This window comes from Ananas comosus, linkage group 17 (assembly GCF_001540865.1).
Source record: "Ananas comosus cultivar F153 linkage group 17, ASM154086v1, whole genome shotgun sequence".
Taxonomy (NCBI): Eukaryota; Viridiplantae; Streptophyta; class Magnoliopsida; order Poales; family Bromeliaceae; genus Ananas; species Ananas comosus.
Genome location: NC_033637.1, coordinates 211,908 through 232,012, shown reverse-complemented (window position 1 = coordinate 232,012; position 20,105 = coordinate 211,908). Strand labels below are relative to the sequence as shown.

General features: G+C 36.9%; 1 protein-coding gene and 1 long non-coding RNA gene across 2 annotated transcripts; one reads left to right on the top strand and one right to left on the bottom strand.

Annotated features, from left to right (window-relative positions):
- On the top strand, nucleotides 1,040-7,294 carry LOC109722891. The gene is made up of 5 exons (XR_002219571.1): nucleotides 1,040-1,145; nucleotides 1,313-1,521; nucleotides 6,415-6,623; nucleotides 6,711-6,819; nucleotides 6,923-7,294. It is a non-coding gene; the product is annotated as an uncharacterized LOC109722891 (long non-coding RNA).
- LOC109722890 (histone deacetylase 9-like) lies at nucleotides 3,326-13,346 on the bottom strand (the record flags this gene model as incomplete). Its single annotated transcript, XM_020251069.1, is given in 15 exon segments — nucleotides 3,326-3,695; nucleotides 3,796-3,863; nucleotides 8,981-9,032; nucleotides 9,034-9,065; nucleotides 9,233-9,273; nucleotides 9,275-9,296; nucleotides 10,527-10,629; nucleotides 10,898-10,968; nucleotides 11,712-11,802; nucleotides 11,875-11,924; nucleotides 12,181-12,289; nucleotides 12,385-12,477; nucleotides 12,744-12,807; nucleotides 12,995-13,214; nucleotides 13,286-13,346. Coding segments are annotated over 15 exon segments (1,350 nt in total), but the record flags the coding sequence as incomplete, so codon positions are not given.

The window sequence follows — 20,105 nt, the reverse complement described above, 5'->3', positions numbered from 1 at the left end:
TTATTTTTTTGAGAGATATCTTAGCTAAAAAATTACTCCGGAGATAAGATCAACCTGATCGAAATTAGGATTTAAAACTTTTGTAATTAGCTTTTTCTAGTTAATCCCAGAAAAATGAGAAATATTTATGAGAAATCTAATTCCCCATCCCCCACCTAGCCTTTTTAAAAATTAAAACCTTTCACTAATAAATGATGAGAGATTGCAGAGGTGGGGTTAAATGGTTGTCCCTGGAGCACGTTACTTAATGCAAGAATCACTGACTCAGTACCAGGTTGGGTCCCATCCACCTGTAAGCTTTCAGGATTGTGGGTCGATTTNCTTTTTAAAAATTAAAACCTTTCACTAATAAATGATGAGAGATTGCAGAGGTGGGGTTAAATGGTTGTCCCTGGAGCACGTTACTTAATGCAAGAATCACTGACTCAGTACCAGGTTGGGTCCCATCCACCTGTAAGCTTTCAGGATTGTGGGTCGATTTTACGGGTCTTGCAGACGCAGTTGTAGTTACAATTACAGTTACAAAGATTCGCAAATCCCTCGGATCTCGTATCATTTATTGATGAAATAACAACAATAATTAATGGTAGCGTTGCTTAGTTTTAACTTTTTAGTTGCAATCGCATATTGTCAAGTATGCCTAATTGAAAGAATTCATTTTCGAATCACTATGTTCTATTGTCCAGATTATAGTCCCATAGTATAGTCTATTACTATTGGTACTTTTTATATATCATTAATAATATATGCTGAAAGATTTTAAAGCTAAGATTAGTCTACTAGCAAATTTTTTTTTAAAAAAAGTTTTATTAATTGTGAGTGTGAGTGTGAATAATCTTGCAACGTTCATTGCCATGATTGAAAAAAAGAAAAAAAAGGAAAAAAAGAAAAAAAAAAAAGCCTCAAGTGGCACTGGTTGTAGTTTTGCTGAAACCTCAGGCCTTCTTTCTCTTCTTTCTTAACACAGCGTCTCCAGCGATGCGGAGAAGCTGACGTGGGTCCATTCTGTGGGGCCCGTAATTATGAGCATCGCCATATTTCTGCGGAGTGGAGGAGCGCGGGCGTGTCTCATGTCGCTTCATCTTTGCCTCTTTTTCGTAACAGCCTATTATATATCCTGCTACTTAGATTTGTTTACTTAACAAGTTAGTACTCTAATCACACTCGATTCTCTTTTTTACTAACAAATATTTAATATTAATAATAAACATAATTATTCAAATTCCACCATCACTCGTCACCCGTTTCATTCATTTTTTTTTTTTCCCATTTAAATTTTCTGAATCTCTTGTACTTATTTAATTTTCATCAGGTAGTTCAGAAGCGGAGGTGCTACTTCTCGTGATGTGCATTTCTCTCCGCCTCTCTCTCTCCCCCACTCCTCCTCCACCTCTCAACCCTAACCCTAATTAATTCCTCATCTCTCACCCTCCTCCGATCCACTCCCGTGAAAGGACGCTCCTTCGTAGAACGAGCTCTTTTTGAATCGGTTCGCTTCTCCGCTCCGATCCTCTTTCCCCGGTAATGGCTCTCTCCCTCCACCTCTTTCTCTGCAACATCGAGTTCTTAGAGCTCTTCTGCTAGTTTCCATTGCTAGGGTTTAGTCGTTTGCCGATTTATTTATTTATTTATTTATTTTTGGGGTTTTTTTGCGTGTTTTTGCTGCAAGGTGAGGTAATATTTGGTGAAAGTGCTTTGGTTGTTGTTGTTGTTGTTTTTTTTTTTATAACTTGCTTCGTGAAATTATGCTGAATTTTTAGAATTTTCATACATAATTTCCGTGTATTAGATCGGTCGACCAGCTCTCTGGGGTAATTTCGTTCGATCAATGAGGGTTAATTTCTTTTTTACTTCCTCTCTTAGTTAATTAAGTTGACCGTTTTGTTTTATAGTTTGAAGATTTATTCTTTTCGCGTAACGAGCTACAAGTTAGTAGGATTGTGGCTATGAAAGGTAGCAACAACAGAAGAAGATGCGTGAAATTGCTAGAAATCCGATTAATGTATATTGCAGTGATTTCTGGTTCCTATGGTGAATAGTATCAGTGTTTTCCTAATCTTGCTCTAGTGTGTGGCAGCAATACTATTTTTAATACTGAGGAATGTCTTATTCATTTGTATAGATGAGTGCTGTTCATTGCTTTTGATAGCTCAACCGGAATCTTGAATTTGAACTCTGCCTTGAGACTGTACTTTATACATGATTTGTTGTTTTATCAATTTGCATAATGCAGCTCAGTTTGGTTAGATTTCACTCGCCTAGTAGACTTTTTGTTGTGTACCTAATGAAGGTTGACGTCTAGCTATAATGGTTCTCTTCTATAATGGTTCTCTTCGTTCAAGTTGATTGAAAATTATGCTCTAATTGCACTCATTCTGACTCGTGAGTTCTTCTGCCATTTTTAGATTAAAAAGTGAGCACAATGAGCGTGATATTATACAGTTTGTCATTCCTTCTCTTTATTCATGCCCTGTGGATCAAATGATACTTGCACTGGTATATAATATAACTTTTGTTTTTCTTATGTGGATATCACATAACTAAGTTATCATTTCTAGCTTTTTTTTTTTTTTTTTCCCCTTCTGTCAGAATGAACTGCAGTTTGATTGTACAGGATGGTGTTACATTTTGATATAGTAAACTTGTTATGCAGGCCTTCTAAGTACTACATACAGTGAGCCTGAATGAGATACTTATGGAATGGAGTCTCATATTGTTTTGCAATTAGTTGACTTCCTCGTAAATGGGCTAGCCATTGAACTTTTCCTCTAACCATTTGAGTGGTCCGTTTAATTGCTTGGTTAAGCCACCTTAGAAATGGAATCACCTGGTTTTACTTCTGAGATTGTTGAATCAAATGAAGAATTGAATTGGTTTCAGTCTAGAGGTTCCAATCTGCTGCGTGTTAAGGTGAAAGCAGAGGATCGATGTGGTAAGTCACATGATAATCCTGTGGAAGATGATCTCGACCGGCTTCTTAAGGCAATTGACCTTCGGATGTCGTCTAGGGTTCTAGGTCCTTCTGAATCAACTATTGACTTTTTGCAGAAGAATACCTGCAAGAAGACAATTAATATTGGGACCCCTCGTGCATCTGGGATTGGCATTTCTGAATCTGTAACATTGAAACAGGCCCTGAGAAGGTTATGCATTTCCCAGGCTTCCGAGATGGCTGCCATGAAGAGATTGTCAAAGCCAATTGGATCATCTGGTTTTTCTGAAGCTGGGACAATTAAAAAGCTCTATGCTTCCATGGTAGTCCAAACAAGTGAATCTGATCAAGTGCATGGTGATAAAAAAGGCAATCTGATAGAAATATCAATTGTGCCTGAAAAAGCTACAAATAATACTTCTAAAAGGACAATCGAATCAAGTCAACTGCACAATTTGGGATCGGACCATCAAAGTACAGCTAATTCTTTTCATTCTGCACCTTCTACCTCCACCAAGGTCTCAAAGGTCAGAATCCAAGACATCATCAGTAATACATCAACAAAAACAAGCATCATTCCATTTGTTGAAGTAAAAACTGAAAAGAAAGGAAAAGCTGTTTCGGAAACTTCTGTTGCTAGTTCCCGGGCAGTGGTTGGCCCAAGCAAGTCTATTGCAAGTCCACATCTGGTAAAGCCAGTGATTCGGAACAAGACCTGTGTCAAGAAGAAAGTGAAACCGGAACCTGCTTCAGCACCTAATACCTGCACAAATGGTGAAGTCAATAAATCTAAATCTCATCCTAATATATCTAAACCAGAGCTTCGAAAGGAATCCATTTCTCCTCCCTCTATCAGTACGAACCCTGTGGGCTCTGTAGGTACGGAGAAAACCAACTGTGGTGGCAGCAAACCTGCTTTGAGTCCAAACAGCTGCAATGGTGGTAGAGCTGTTGGTGAAAAAACGAGCAAATGCTCGAGACCAAAAGAAAAAGGGGAATGCTCCCAGAGTTCTAAAAGTAGCATTGGAGATTACAGCAGCAGCACAAGTATGAGTGATGAAAGCCATAGTGGCTTAAGTGGTAATGGCAGTAGGCCCCACATGTCAAAAGATGTGAGGTGGGTAGCTATCCGTCGGATGGTGATGCAACATGGAAGCTTAGGGTTGAAGAACTTTAAGCTCCTCAAGAGACTTGGTTGTGGAGATATCGGGACTGTTTATTTGGCTGAGCTGATTGGCTTAGATTGCTTATTCGCTCTGAAAGTTATGGATATTGATTTCCTGATTAGCAGAAAAAAGATGTTGAGAGCTCAAACTGAAAGGGAGATACTGCAAATGCTAGATCATCCATTCCTTCCAACTCTTTATTCCCACTTCACAACAGACAACCTCTCGTGCTTAGTTATGGAGTACTGCCCAGGCGGTGACCTGCATGTCCTACGGCAGAAACAACCTGGCAGGAGTTTCTCTGAGCCAGCTGCTAGGTAGGTAATTTCAACTGAATAGTACCCTTTAGGAGATGTCTATCGATGAATTAATCTTTCCTGATTATTTGAATTCTAGCTTTCCTTTTAAATCAGACTACATTGTTATTGCTTTTAGTTCTTTGTTACTTTTTGTGCTTACGGTTTTTTTCATGAAGTGGAAAGACCTACTGGCAAGTAATAGGTACTTTGACATTTTTGGTGGTAATGCTCTCTACCCTCTATTCTTGGAATAGGTAATTTTGGTGGCAAAGTTCTCTAAGACTTGAAACTCTATCTAAGTGTATAAATTTATAAAGAAAAACTACACTCTGGAGCTACATGATCAGAACAATTAGACTTGGTGTCCTAGATGGTTTTCGAATACCATTTGTCATTTGAATAGTAAATAAAAGTTTCATGCTGGTTTGAGTTAGTCAGCTTAGTCTTTTTTGCTTTAAATTTAATATGAAACTAATGTATACTTATGAAACAGCTCTCTGGTTGGTTGTCTCATCAACTTTCCTTTATTTATCTTTGTTTTCCCTTGCACAATTCCCAAATACACTACATTCTGATTTAGCATACCATTCAAAATGTTTTGAGTAACAGTTTTGCCTGTCTCTGAAAAGGTTCCAATTCTCTTGCGGCTCTTTGTCCAGTAATCTTTGTTACGGATTGAGTAAGCATAATTTGTTTCACTGGACTTAGGGATGCTAATAGTCACATCATCTGCTTGAATATCTTGTATAGCATGTTGACATATACAAAAACCACTACTCTTATTGAGTGCAATTACTTTTCAGGTTTTATGTTGCAGAAGTTCTCTTAGCTTTGGAGTATCTACACATGTTAGGGGTGATTTACCGTGACCTCAAACCAGAGAACATACTTGTTCGCGAAGATGGCCACATCATGCTTTCAGACTTTGACCTTTCTCTCAGATGCTCTGTAAGCCCAACACTTTTTAGGTCCTCATCCCTCGGCACAGAAGACCACACTAAGAGGTTATCAGGACCTTGTTTGGAAAATAGCTGCATCGATCCTCTCTGCCTTCAACCATCTTGGGTTCAGGTCTCTTGCTTCACTCCTCGTGTAGTATCCTCTTCATCCAAAACCCGCAAACCTAAACCCAACTTAGCAAACCAAATAAATCTGCTTCCTCAACTTGTTGTGGAGCCTACCGATGCACGATCTAATTCATTTGTTGGTACCCATGAATATCTTGCACCCGAGATAATAAGAGGAGATGGGCATGGAAGTGCTGTGGATTGGTGGACCTTTGGGATCTTTCTTTATGAATTACTCTTTGGTAGGACGCCATTTAAAGGACCTGGGAACGAGGAAACATTGGGTAATGTGGTCTCTGAGAGCCTTAAATTTCCTGGGAACCCATCTGTTAGCTCTCATGCTAGGGATTTAATCAGAGGGTTGCTAGTAAAGGATCCAGAGAATAGGCTGGGATCAGTTAGAGGGGCAGCTGAGATTAAGCAGCATCCATTTTTTGAAGGGCTAAACTGGGCATTGATACGATGTGCTGCACCTCCTGAGCCACCAAATAGCTACGATTTTGGGACTGCACTCCCACTTCACAAGAAAAAGGAAGGTAAGTGTCTGGATTTCAGGACTAATGGAGAGGATGTGGAGTTTGAGCTTTTCTAGTTATGTCTCCTTTTTTTTTTTTCTCCCCTTTCCTGCTTCAAAAAGCGTATATGGTTGGTGGCTAGTCCAACTTTACGTTCTTATTGTTGTAATTGATAGGCGTTGCTGTAAATGTAGATCCTTATATCACAGTAAGTGTCCTTTCTTTGTTAATAATATGAAGATGATTTAAGAGAAGGATATAAATATTCACCAATTCTCATTTGTTAATTAGTTTCCCAACCTTTATTTATCCTATTAATTAGGTTCTGCCCTCTATAAACCTTGTTCAATATGCCAGTATTGGTCAATTAGAACTTTATTATTTACTTTTTAATTTATTTATAAAGAGCTTGAGACATTCTCTTCTGTATGTTAGATTCCTTGGAACATCACTTCAACATTATGAATGGAAAATCTAATCTTAGCTGCTTTCGGCCCTCAAAAAAATAAACTTTACTATTATTTTCTGCATGCCTGGAGCGTTGGGCCTAAGTAGTGGTTAGAGATATGTCGAGATCAGACATGTATGCAGGGATAATTGAAACTGAATGTCCTTATGCCAAAGCTGCTGCTTCGTTGTGCAAGGTAATGTTCCTTCCTGTTACTTTTGATTAATTTTAGCCACAATTATGGGGTACCTTTTATGACACTTTATATTCCTTGGCTTCAAAGTTGTATAGTTGCTTGGCGAACTCTTCAAAGTGGGTGGAATAAAGGGTTCAAAGCGGATGGAATAAGGGCCTGCGGTTTTTTATGTAACAGTGTAACACAAACAACGCTGGTAGATCATTTGGAACTAGAACTTCAGAATTCATATGTGGTCAAAGAAATGCTAAATATATGATAAGGTGTGACTCTACCTAAATCTTTCCGTTTATTTACAGAGAAGAAGAAAGCAGGAATAGCAATCAAGAAGGTGGCAGCTAGATGATTTAAGTTGCTTTATCAGGTGATACTTGGGATAATTGTACAGCAGATGACTATAAGAGGATTCGCGATAATTATGCGAACCACTTGTAACAGAAAGGAAGATCTTGGAGGTAGAGTTTGGAGGTTAGAGTGCAGTTTCTTTGTTAAGTATTCTGATTTTCTATGTCGCTTGTGCTGTACGTTGATTGCTTGGATTATGTTGCACATATCAAATGTTGCTGAAGATGAACAGTTTTTACTCTGAACAGTTTTTACACTATAATTAGGCCTTTGCATTCTGAGAAATTCACAGATCTCTAATAATTTTGACAGTGTATTATGGTACAGCCTTCTTCGTTTTTTCTTTTCTGTTTTTTTTTTGGCTTTGACTGAGATTTCTCATACTCTTAAGTCGTTTTCGATGATGAGACTTTTGAATAAACGATTAACTCCGTTAGATTTGATCTGGCTTATTTGAAATATTTAGAAAATAATTTTTGTAAATTTTCGATATTATTTACCTAATGATCGAAAGAATTCAAAATCAATCATTTTTAATAGTTAATGTATACCGTTTGCAAATTTAACAGTGTAAAAATATTCAAATCGGATTAAATTTTGATAGAAAATTTTTTATACTATCTATAACAAGATCAATATTTTTGATCGAAAAATTTAGTACTACATAATAACTTTCTGTGACATTTTTATTTTCAACCGTTAATTTTGAATCCTTTGGATCACTAGATAAATAATATCAAAAAATTACAAAATTTATTTTCTAGATTGTTCAAATACACTAAATCAAATCTAACAGAGCCGATCGTCGATTTGAAAGTTACATCATCAAAAACAGTTTAAAAACACAGAAGCCTTCATGCTCTATCATCGAAAACAATTTTTGAGTACGAGAGCGATCGTACTCATAAGAGTATAGTAGCCGGACTCTATATATATATATATATATATATATATATATATATAATTAGGCTACTATATATCTATAATACCGAGCTCGGTACTATAGTCTTGTTTTCGATCTTAGAGTATTCAAATTAACGATCTACACCATTAAATATGATCAAGTATAGAGATTTTAGGAATAAAACTAATTTTTTTCGACATCGTTTACTTAGTAAATAAATATGTCAAAATAGATGGTTGAAAATTGAATAATCTTTAAAATTTGAGCATAGGACTTTTAAATCCAAGATAATATTAACCTTAATCTAGATAGTTTTAAAATATTTTCTATCAAAATTAGAAGAAATTAGATTCTTCTACACCGTTAAACTCAAAATCGCCATAATAGCATTAAAATTAATAATTTTAAAATAGCTTAATCATAAATAAACTATGCGAAAAATATAAAATTTTATTTCTAAAAACTTTAAATAACCTAAATCAGATCGTTGATTTGAACATCCTAAAATCAAAACGGTACTATGATAGAGAGAAGACTATCTCTCTCTCTATATATAAATGTTTGATGTTGTATTTAAATTATATTTTAAATTTTAAATTTAATAAAATATATTTTAAAATATTGTAAAGAAAAATAATTATTTTGGGTTCTAATCTGGATTGGGGTTCCGATTTTGATCGAATTCGGACTTGGATATTAATTTAAAATCCATCAATTCAAATTTGTGTTCGAATTTCGAATTTGATAGTCGAATTCAATTCAAATTTTTAAAAATTCGCCCAAAACTGACCCTGTGAGACATCCTACGTATGTTAACTCAACCTGCGAAGACCCTGCAAGAGCGCCCAAGATGCCAAAAACAGGACTTTGTACGAACGATTGATTCACAAAATTGGCTCTACATGCGGAAAAAAAAGGAAAGGAAAGAAAAGGGCATTAACGCAACTCCAGTACTCTTGCGAAATACCATAACTATGATTAAATCAGGAACCAATTTGAAAACACCTAGCTTCACAAATGATTAACCCTACAAAGAAATCAGTGGTACATCAGTACAAAGAGCAATAAACTGATTCACCATAGCAGAGCAAGAATGATCCTAACTTACTAGCCATCTCCATGTCACGATCATTATCATTGTCGCCATCATAGTACTCATCATTCTCTCTGAATTTTTCTGTCTTGTGTGTGCTCTAAATAACATTTGAAGAAAAAAATTGGAGTTAGACACAACAATAATGGAGTTCAGTAACTTAATTTCTAGCTCTAAGTGAAGTTAACACAAAAAGATTCTAAATAAAATAAATTATGCTTCTAAGTTTCATGCAATAAAAACTAATGTCTAGAGTATTCCACTTACGATCAACACGTTCATCAGGATTCTCTCATCTTCGTCAAAATTGGGATATAAAAATCTGGAGAACCTGTAAATTTGTATAGCAAGTGTATAGCAAGAAGTACGTAACACTTAGGCAGAGAGAGAGAGAGAGAGAGAGAGATAATTGCAATCAATTTATGCCATTCCTTCACGGCCAAAATCTAAATATTATTGCAGCAAGATAAATTTAAGTCCATGACAGCCATCATTTTTGCTTGTAAAGAGAATCACGAAATTAAACCAATTTTGAACCTCCAAATTCATTTAGGAGATTTATGATAGGAAAAAATCATGATGGTGCACTTCTAAACATCTGATAAAGCCTTGAGCACGAGAGGACAAAATGACGGACATGGGAAAAAAATGAATTACAATGAAAGGTTCCGCATCGTGCACTGTTAAACATCTAATAAAGCCTTGAGCACGAGAGGACAGAATGATGGACATGGGAAAAAATGAATTACAATGAAAGGTTCAGTATTAACAATAAGATATCACCTTAGCACTTGTGAACATCAAGATGAGAAATTTCACCAAAAAGATTTATAAAGTGGCCTACATTATTCACAATTCAAACACCAGTGCACATTTAATACTCGTTCCGAGCTGCAGAAAAGCATTTAGAATAAGTACAGGAGTATAAAACCCATATATCCTAGCTGTACTCTTCACTAAATCCGAAACAAATTATACGAGTGGATGGCATTCAATATTAACATTAACAGGGAAGGCCCCCTTCATTTTCAAACAAAAAAAAGAAAAAAGAAAAGAGTTGGAAATCTATTGTGGTTTAGCTAGCCCTTGCAAGGATAGATTTAACTTTGTGATGAACCCCACTCAACATCATTTACCATTCAAGGTTTTAATGACTGACCGTTGTCCATCAGGAAACTACACCAGAGCATTAATAAAGAATTAACCTTACTTCATTTGGCCATATTTTAACAAGCAAAACATTGTTGGTTCTACCAATTTACATATCTGACATATGAAAAAGATACAGAAAACTTAAGTACCAGATGGTTTTCTTTCTAGAAATGCCCTCTCAGAGGCAAGTTGATCGTACAAAAGTATTGTTAGAAATGTCTTTTCACATGCTTACTTTGAAAGAACGTATGCAATTAGTACAATATATGTAGCTACAGGTTTTCAGAGACTCATTGACTACAGAAACCTTCGGAAAACACCAAAACACTCGAAATATATGAAAACAATCATTTACAATAAAATCAATAAAACCACAACTAAAAAGTCAAATCTCATGGGAAAAATATACTCGCCTCTTGCATCTGAACTCCAGGAGCATGCTGTATGCACCGTAGACTTTCCAGAACTTGCACTTTGATTGAACTTAGATATGTCTTGCTATTCAAATTTTCCTGCTCCATTATTAAATGAACAGTTAAAAGATGTGAAGATTGATTTATATGGCATGCTCAAACAACAAAAAAATATTTGAATAACATGCTAAACAATCACTGTAACTTCAATCTTGCATCTTATCATAAGAGTTTTAGAATTCTGTATTGCCATATCAATATCGTGCTATATCCATATCCGTATCCATATTTATCCAATCTACCATAAAAAATTTCTACGACAGAAAAATCTCATATTGCAAGAGAATCTAGAAGGAATGTTCATTACCATATTTGCATTCTGGATCTTTAGAGAATAATCCGGGGAAAAATATTCGCTATACTCATTCTCTGGAATTTCTGCAAAAGAAATGTCTTTAGTTGCAAATAAGATGGCCGGTTTTGGAAGATGAATAAAAAATAACTGCAGTTAAATATCCTTGAATAATGGCCCATGCTAACTGCTGGACCTAGTCTATATAAAAAGTGAATGCTCCCATTAAAAATTTATTGAACCAACACAAGAATATATAAAGAAGGCCCTACAGAGTCTTAGTTCCAGATAACTGGATCAATAGCATGCCTGCTATTGCAACTTGCTGACATATGTACTCTGTTTTTGCGGTTTACCGTGAAACTATAGTTTCAAGACACCAAATGTTGTAAACAATACTAGGTTTAGTTAGACGGTTGCAGATTCATGAAGCATCTATTAGAGTGACAATTTAGTAAAATATAATTTGATTTCCACCACCAGTCTCATCTCCCGACATCTTCAGTTACAATTAGGATAAGAAAGAATCACGCCAGTACCATCAAGGCAGATTGACTCAATACTAACTAACATAAAGTCAAGGACTCCTAAATGGACAACATAGCCCATGCTTATACATGTCTATCTTTAAATTGATATAAACCTCTACCATGCTAAACAACAGCAACGCTTGATACATATTTCTGCCAAATGCTCTTGTAAACTGGCACTAAAAATCATAAAGTGTTCTTCGACTTAAACTTCTAGAGTAATTCTATGATTCACAAACAGTACTACATAAAGACCGAGATCCAAAACTTGATGAAAGGCTCAATACAACAGAACAAACCATTTGAAAGTTCGGTGTCTAAGAGAACCCCAGTTTCAACCGTCCAACAGCGAGCCACATTTTCTTTGGTGTATCCTCCACCCCCAGTTACCTGCAAGATAGAAAACATTTGATTCCTGAATTATACTACTAACAAGAAAAAATGTTGATTTTCCACACATACCAATAGAGGCAAGTTAAATTTCTTCACGAACTTCACACATTCAGAGTGCCCTGTTGGGGGAAAAAAAAACTACTGAGTGAAGATCCAATCAGATCCCATTAAAGGGGGAAAAACATATGCATAAACTATAAGGATCGGATTACTATAAACTGATTTAAATACCAAAAAGTGGCTTCTTTAGTAAAACATCATATCTATGAGCTAGATTCTGTTACTGATTCTTGTAAGATCAAAGAGAAAACTTATTTCCAAAAAAATACTTCCAAAACAAAAGAAAGAATATTAAGCATGCACGAAAGTCAGTACCTTCAATGGAGAGATTGAAACACCCTAAGCGATCACCAGCCAATGAATCAGCTCCACATTGAAGAACAATAACACCCGGTAGATATGTTTCAACAACCTTAGCAATTATCTAAGCAAGTAAATGCAGCAAGGAAACAAGTAAAATCGAAACTATGATGTATAAATTATCAACAACTGCAGGTGTACACAAGGCCAATAACTCACCGTTTTAAAAAGTCGAGTAAAGCTAGCATCGTCAATTCCATCCTTGAGAGGGACATTGATGGCGTAATACTTTCCTTCCCTTTCACCTATGTCCTTTTAACGAAGGGGAAGATTATCAATCTCACTATCATAAGAAACATTGAAAGAACAAAATAGAGGACCTCCCACTGAACTAGGTTAGAGAGACAATTACAATATACAAAATCTTCATAAAGATTTTGACTTGAAATTTCCAAAGAACAATTAATATGACAAAAACACCACATTTACACCAGAACAAATTACAAAGGGAAAACCAAACTAGAACAGTAAATATAGCATGAGTTCACTAAACCAACAATCTGCCAAAAAACGATTACCTTAACATTGCCTGTTCCAGGGAAGAACATATCTCCGTACTTGTGAAAACTTACGGTCATCACCCTATTAATATATGCAGTAAAATTTCAATTTTATGCCCAGTTGTACAAATTCATTAAAAGCAACCTGCTTTTTTTTTCTTAACTAAAAAGCTTTAAATAAAAACAAGCTGTCAAGAATTATAAACTTACAACAACAGAATGACATTTTACATAAATGTCTGAACTTTTCAAATCAGACCAGCACTAACCTGTCTGTGAAATAAAAAGCTTCTTCAACTCCATCTCCATGATGAACATCTATATCAATGTAGAGAACTCTTGCATGGTACTTTAGAAGCTCCAAAATGCCCAGGACCAAGTCATTGATATAGCAAAAGCCAGATGCCTCACACTTCTTAGCATGGTGTAAACCACCAGCCCAGTTTATAGCAATGTCACAGAGTTGATGATTCAATCTTCGGGCAGCATCTACAAGAATGGATAAAAAGAGAGAGACAACCTAGATGCAATAAATAAGGTATGAGATCGACTTAAAGTACCTATTGTGCCACCAGCATAAATTTGACAGAACTCGAACAAGTTCTCGAAAACAGGGCAGTCNTATTACCTCCTTTAGGTCCCATAGCTATTGCTGCTCCTCTTCCCGCTAAATCAGTGCCTTCGATAACTCGCATCCCTTCTTGACTTCCGATTAAACGATGCCCATGAGTTTCTGCTTCTTCGCGACACCTCCTGCTCTCGATTTGTTGTGACCGAATTTCTTCCTCTATCGTTATGATTTAAGAAAGTGCGTTATCGCTTGCCGTCCTCCTCTTGCTTGTCCTAACTGTGTGACCTTCTCCTGCTTTGTCACATGGCGAGACTTCCCCTGTTCTTCGTGGAGAATAAGCTCTTCAAGGCCCTCGAAAAGTGCGGCCTTTTAAGCCGAGGTTGAAGCAAACCCCTGACCTCGTTGGAAAAGTCTAGGTCTGCGTATTTGAGACTGTGGGATAGAGAAGAAAGTCCCGGTAAATCATGGCTACTCTAGTTCGTTCGGCACAAGATTAACCCCTTTCTATCCCGCGGCCCGGGTCTGCCAAAGGGTGACTCAAAGATAGTTTGAAAGACCCTGCGTTAGGTTCCACTGGACAACTTGTATAAGGAGCTTTACAAACTCCTCTTCGACAGATGGCCGGGGTAACTGATGCGGAAATAGACGGATTAGGGATTCTTCCTTTCACGGTTTGCACACTCGCTAAAGTCTGGGTATTCAAATGATTTGCCCTAGGTTTTCTAGTATAGATTCCAAGATCGATTGGCGAACCTCGAGCACTACTCGCTAGAACATAGGGGATGAGTTAGCCGGAAAGACTTCCCCTCTTTGTAATGGCTACGTAAACACTGCCAATCCCTCGAGAATCGAACCCCATCATCCCGTCCCCGTCTCCCTCAACCGTATTTCCATCTGAAACTTTTCCGCATGCTGTTTTAAATAACCGGAAAAGAGAAAGCGACAAATGTGACCACCCCAAAGCTGCTTTTTACCACGTTGACCTAATTTGAAACACAAACGTTGCGATTCCAGCGACAGGACTAGTTGCTGCTGCAGTGGTTAACCTAATTCTGCTTCTCCCCACATGCCGTTCCCCTAGGTGAGAGGGGAAAAGAAAAGAATGATCACCGCCTTACAGAACGGTCTGAATGGTTACTCCGCAACCTGTTATTAGAATATTGACCGTAACCAGGGCGTCTCTGTAGGTTTTGATGGGAGTAGGTTAAACGGCTGCTGTGAAAACAGAAGACATTTCGGTTCTTTTCTACAGAGTCTTTGTAGTTCAAGTATACCGTTGAGAAGCTTACCCGTAGCCCTAACGCTTAGTTATTTCTCTTTAGTCTTTAAATAATGTGACCTGTCTGTCTCCCATCTCGATCAACCTAGCGTGTAAACGAACCTACATTTCAGCCAAGGAATGGATGGTTCATAGACCCAAACGGAGACAGCTAGTCTGGGGGCAGATTCCTCCTGACTTCTCCCTAATAAGCATTTTAGGTTTCATTTTAACTGCCCACCGCCCCCTTCAACGAGAGCTCTCCCCCGTCTGAATAGGAACATTTACGTCATGATAGGTTGCAAGGAGAGATGATAGAGAGCCAGAAGTACCGAGGATTTACCCATTAATTCTCATAACTCCGCGATGCCTCTCTGAAGAAGACCTGGCCTCCTGACTTATGGGTTCCTTATTCTACGGATCAAAGAACCGTCACACAGACATCCCTATTCTTCCTCCCACCTGACCCGTAAAACCTATAGTCATGCTACTTGGCTCGGGATGAACAATTCACCACCACCTTTAAAGTCTTACGTGGTGTCGATGTTACCTTGTTTGAATAAGCGCTGTACAAAATAGCTTCTTCTTTTGGCGACTTTCTCCCTGCTAGAAAATCTGGCAGAAGGAGGACCACCTTCCTACAGGAATCAGAATTCCCTTAGATGTTTACCCCTCATCGGATATTCGACCCATTGCCCTCGTGACAACTGAAGACCCTCCTGGCCACCACACCCCTTTGTTGCGATGCACGTCGCAAGGGCCTCTATAAGTTGGAAAGGAGAGCATTTTTGGAGTCTTAATTACTTACGGACCCACTTTTGCCGACCACGACCCTAAACTAAGACTGACTCCTGTAAAGACGATTGGGGTCACGCTTAGGGTACTAATGTTGGGAGTTCCTGTCCTAAAGGTTACAAGTATGTTCGGTTCTTGTCCTATCCCATGTCACCGCAACCTCGTGGTTGCCATATAAATGACACTTCAGTTGTATGAGTTGAGACGTACTGCCTCCGTGTGCCCTGCGGGCAAACCCATTCTAGACCAGGAATGCAGACGGGGATTTTCACTTCCATAAAACAACCTAACAGGATTCCTTCTCTGGCGAATGTCGGCTATTAAACCATTTCTCTCCAACCTAGCCATTATGCTTTACGTACGACACGCCAGACCTTCTCCTTTGTCAACTGGTGGACAAGAGCGTCACACAGTAGTGCTCTATGGAATACCGTTTGTGGTTACTGTTGAATGTTGACCCTCTGAACCCACTGCTACACGCCCGCTAAACCCTATCTACCCGTCTTTTTTTATCTTAGGAAGGCAGAAATTGTCTGGCTGAGAATCCTGAATATCGACCGACCACCCAATGGACCCTAGAAGCCTTATCTTGCTAGAAGTTCAGTGGGGTCTGACTGGGTTGTCATCCACATATGTTCTAGTTTGTTGACTACCTTGTCACCTTCTGAGAACGGGGACTGACTGAAAAAAAAAAAAAAAAAAAAAAAAAAAAAAAAAAAAAAAAAAAAGGCTAGCTAGGTAAAGAGCGGCTCCGGAACGACGGAGTGGGTACATCGAATTAAGTGAAAGAATGACTTACTTCGCCCATCGTACGATGGGAAGAGAGTTTTTTTGTCACGCCAGGGCCCGTACTAGTTATTAATTTATAATAAAAATCAAGCGTAGTTTTGAAGTGGATATCAATACTAATCAAGCTAGGATTCAAACAAAGAGAAAAAAGTATTAAATTCAGGGATAAATGAGGGTTAGGAATATACTTTTCCGGATTTTATAAGAAAATAGCGGACATTCCTACGTTTACCTGCACCCAACCATCTCGAGAACGGGATTAAACGAGCCCTACCCTACCATTAATTCACTCCCGGTTTTTATTTTTATATTATTATACAAGGCTAAAGCAGAGTTAGGACGATTCTTTTACCTCGCCTTCTCCTCCCTTGGAAACGGACGAAATTAGTTGGAATTAAACAGTTTCTAAATATATAAGGCCAGAGGGGGCTAAAACTTTAATTCTTCGCTATTTATTTTTATTTTGTGTCCTATATATTTTTCTATATATAGGACTTATACGAGCCTCGTTGGTTCTTTATCCTGTCTTCCACCAGGCAAACGTCAGGGTAAGCGAGAAAACTCAAAGAGTTTAATTCTTTGTTTTTAATTATATAAACTAACTGTCTACCCCGGGTCACCGGGTCTAACCTTAACACCAGTAACTATTGTGGCAGGAATTTCCCGCGTATCTCAAGTAATTAATGACGTTGACCTGTACTTGTCCAGGGTCATAAAGACGAGGATCCAAAAGACCACCAAAGACGACGCCGAGTGCTTAAACTAACCGCGTCTTTGTTAATCGGTCCTTAAGAAAGAAAGAACGAACGAACGAACGAACGAACGAGCAAGCGACGGCTAGCTATATAAGACAAGCTAGTCAGCTCCCTAACAGAAAGCGCAACCCTTAACCCGTGAGCGTGAGAGCGTCACCACTGATCACTTTCGCTCTCGAGGATGCATGTAACAACATAGAAAGTCGCGTGCACTAGCCAAGGGAGACAAGGGGCTCGAACGTGGGTGTGGGGGTGTGGTAATTAATATTAGTTAACATGGATTCACAGGAATTTACGCATACGCCTCGTTACTTTATTTATATTATTATTATATGTGTTACAACAAATCTATTAATGAGACTTTAAAAATAAAAAATAAAAATGTAAATCACGTCCGTGTAAGATAAATATCCTGGGGAAATTTCTAGCTAGTAAGATAAACAAGCGCACCCACGTTTCCCTCCGTGGAACATGTAAATAATTTTTAATCCATGTTTAATAAAATTATGAGAAAGCAGATTCTCAATCATAAAAGAAGGATTTAATTATTTTATAATATTTTAAATAAAAAAAATCTATCTTTTTTATACGTAACTAAAACATGATGCATATATAAAAAAAAATATATATACACCTACATAGCCTCTGCAATGACGTCGCGCGAGCGTAGAGGCAGGCAATTGTGGTTCCAACAACACGGAAATATATCAAGTTTTTCAAATAACACAGGGTGAATGTGGTGTAGTAATTATTTAACAGTTAATATAAAAATAAAAACTTTTTTTTATATTATTCTATAAAAATATTACTAATACTACTTTAGACATTTAAATTTTATATATATTAGATTAATCAACACTTACGATGTAGTGTGAGATCTAATTAAAAAAGATGGATCCGTGTCCGGTTTACCACCCAGGGTGAGCTCTTTAGAACCCTTACAGTGATAGGATAACAGATCATTAATTAGTAAACCAAGGCTAACATTTTGTGTGCCATGAGTCGATGAATTAGAAGAGAGGTGCAGTTCGCGGGGCAGGTTACTTTTTTTAAATGACATAATGTGAATGTGATACAATGGCTATTATTTAGTTAGTATAAAAAGAAGAACTTTTTTTTTATATTATTTTTATAATAAAATAATTAATATTATCATGCCCACTTAGATTCCTATATTAAAATAACCAATCTCTACAGTGCAGTTATTATATTAGCCACGTAAAAAAATCCTGGCAAACCAACGTACACTAATGTCGACGTTACGTTAACATTAGCGTATCTTTATGTTTAAATCATAAACAAAATATATAAATTGAGGTTGATAACATTATTTTTGACATTCTTCTCCGGAGTAACGTTGTCAATTTTGATGCGAGTTTAATCGGCGTTAAGGTTGACGTTATCAATCTCTTTTGTTGAAATTTGAATAGAAGAATTAATAAAAAATTTATTAAAAAAAAAATATAACCATCATTAGAATGGTAGTATATATATTTTATTATTCAAAAATTTTAAAGAGTTGACGTACGTTGGTCTATTTAATAAATATCAATGATGTAGATTGATTTTTCCTATATATATCAATATTGACAATTTAAAAATTGACGTAAATAAAAGTTGATATGACATAAATAATAATATAGATTTGTTTACTAGTATCTAAAAACCAAAAGGTAGTTCCCACTGCTTTTACCGGACAAATTAATGGAAAGGGAAAAAAGTCAAGATAAAAAAATTGAACACGCGATAAAAGAAAAAACAAAAAAAATAAACAAATAAAAAAAACACGCCATATTATTAAGATCCTTAGTGCTCTCACCAGCGCCTACAACCGAGTGCGAGGATGGATAAGAAAGTGCACTTTAGCGACCGCGGATGCATCGAGTTAAAAGTAGCGGTAAAAGATGAGGAGGTCCGAGGTCGGCTCGGCTCGGCTCGGCTCGGCTCGGCTAGCTTCTTAGTTTTTAGCAGATGTATACAAAGTGTTAAAAAAATAAAAATAAAAGTAAAAACAACCGTAAGCCTTTTCTCACGGCTTGTAGAACGCTTCGATAATATCGAACCTGGTACACACACCTACCCCAAATGCATTTGCTGGAACAACTACTAGAGATAACCAACCTCTTTGATAAATGTACCAGGTCTCAAAAAATTCTTCCCTTTTGAAGTTTTTTGTGAAGTACACCAAAGCATGAAAAAAATAAAATCATGTAATACTAAATTTCACATAGTTTAATCTTAGGACACCAAAGCATGAAAGAGTAAAATCATAGGACACCAAATTTCACATAGTTCAATTATGAAATACCAAAATAAAAACATAGTTCAATCATAGTACACCAAAATAAAAACATAGTTCAATAATGGTACACTAAAAATTTGGTGTCTCATGATTTCACTCTTTCGCACTTTGGTGTCCTATGATTGAACTATGTGAAATTTGATATCCCATGATTTTACTTTTTTATGTTTTGGTGTCCCATGATTGAATTATATGAAATTTGATATCCCATGTTTTCACTTTTTTATGTTTTAATATCCCATGATTGAACTATGTGAAATTTAGTGTCCCATAATTTCATTTTTTTTCACTTTGGTGATCTCCATATAAACTTCAAAAAGAAAAATTCTTATCTTCTTTTTTTTTTTCATAATTTTCCTTTTCGCACCGAGCTGCGATACTTACCTTCCAAGCCGCCTGAGTCCCTTTCGTGCACTGCGTTGTGCACTCCTGTCCCACCCGTCTAATTCAGTTGCACTAGGCGTAACTGGAAATAACCATTGTTTGAAGGATTAAATAATGCTGGGCTTCTTCGTGGTGCCTTGACAAATTACTCGACTAATTAACCCGGCCCAATATGCACCGCAAGGGGTTCCCCGCTAAAAAAACTCGAGATTTAACCTAGAAGTTTTTTTTTTTTTGTTTTTGTTTTTTTTTTTTTGAGAGATCAAGGAACGACCTAACAATTAAGATAAAAAATTTTTTTAAAATTTACGAATTAAAGAGCATATCCTAAATAAGGCGCAACAACCTCACGAATTTATTTACGGTAGAATTTTTTCTGTCTATAAACTTTTATGTTACCGCTAATAGTTAACTTAGAACCGTTATTACTTTTTAGGACTCTAAATTTTCAGTTTCTAAATTATCAACAGAGTTTATCTCTTTAATGAATTTTTTTGGTTCGATCACTTGTTTCTGTTTAAGATGT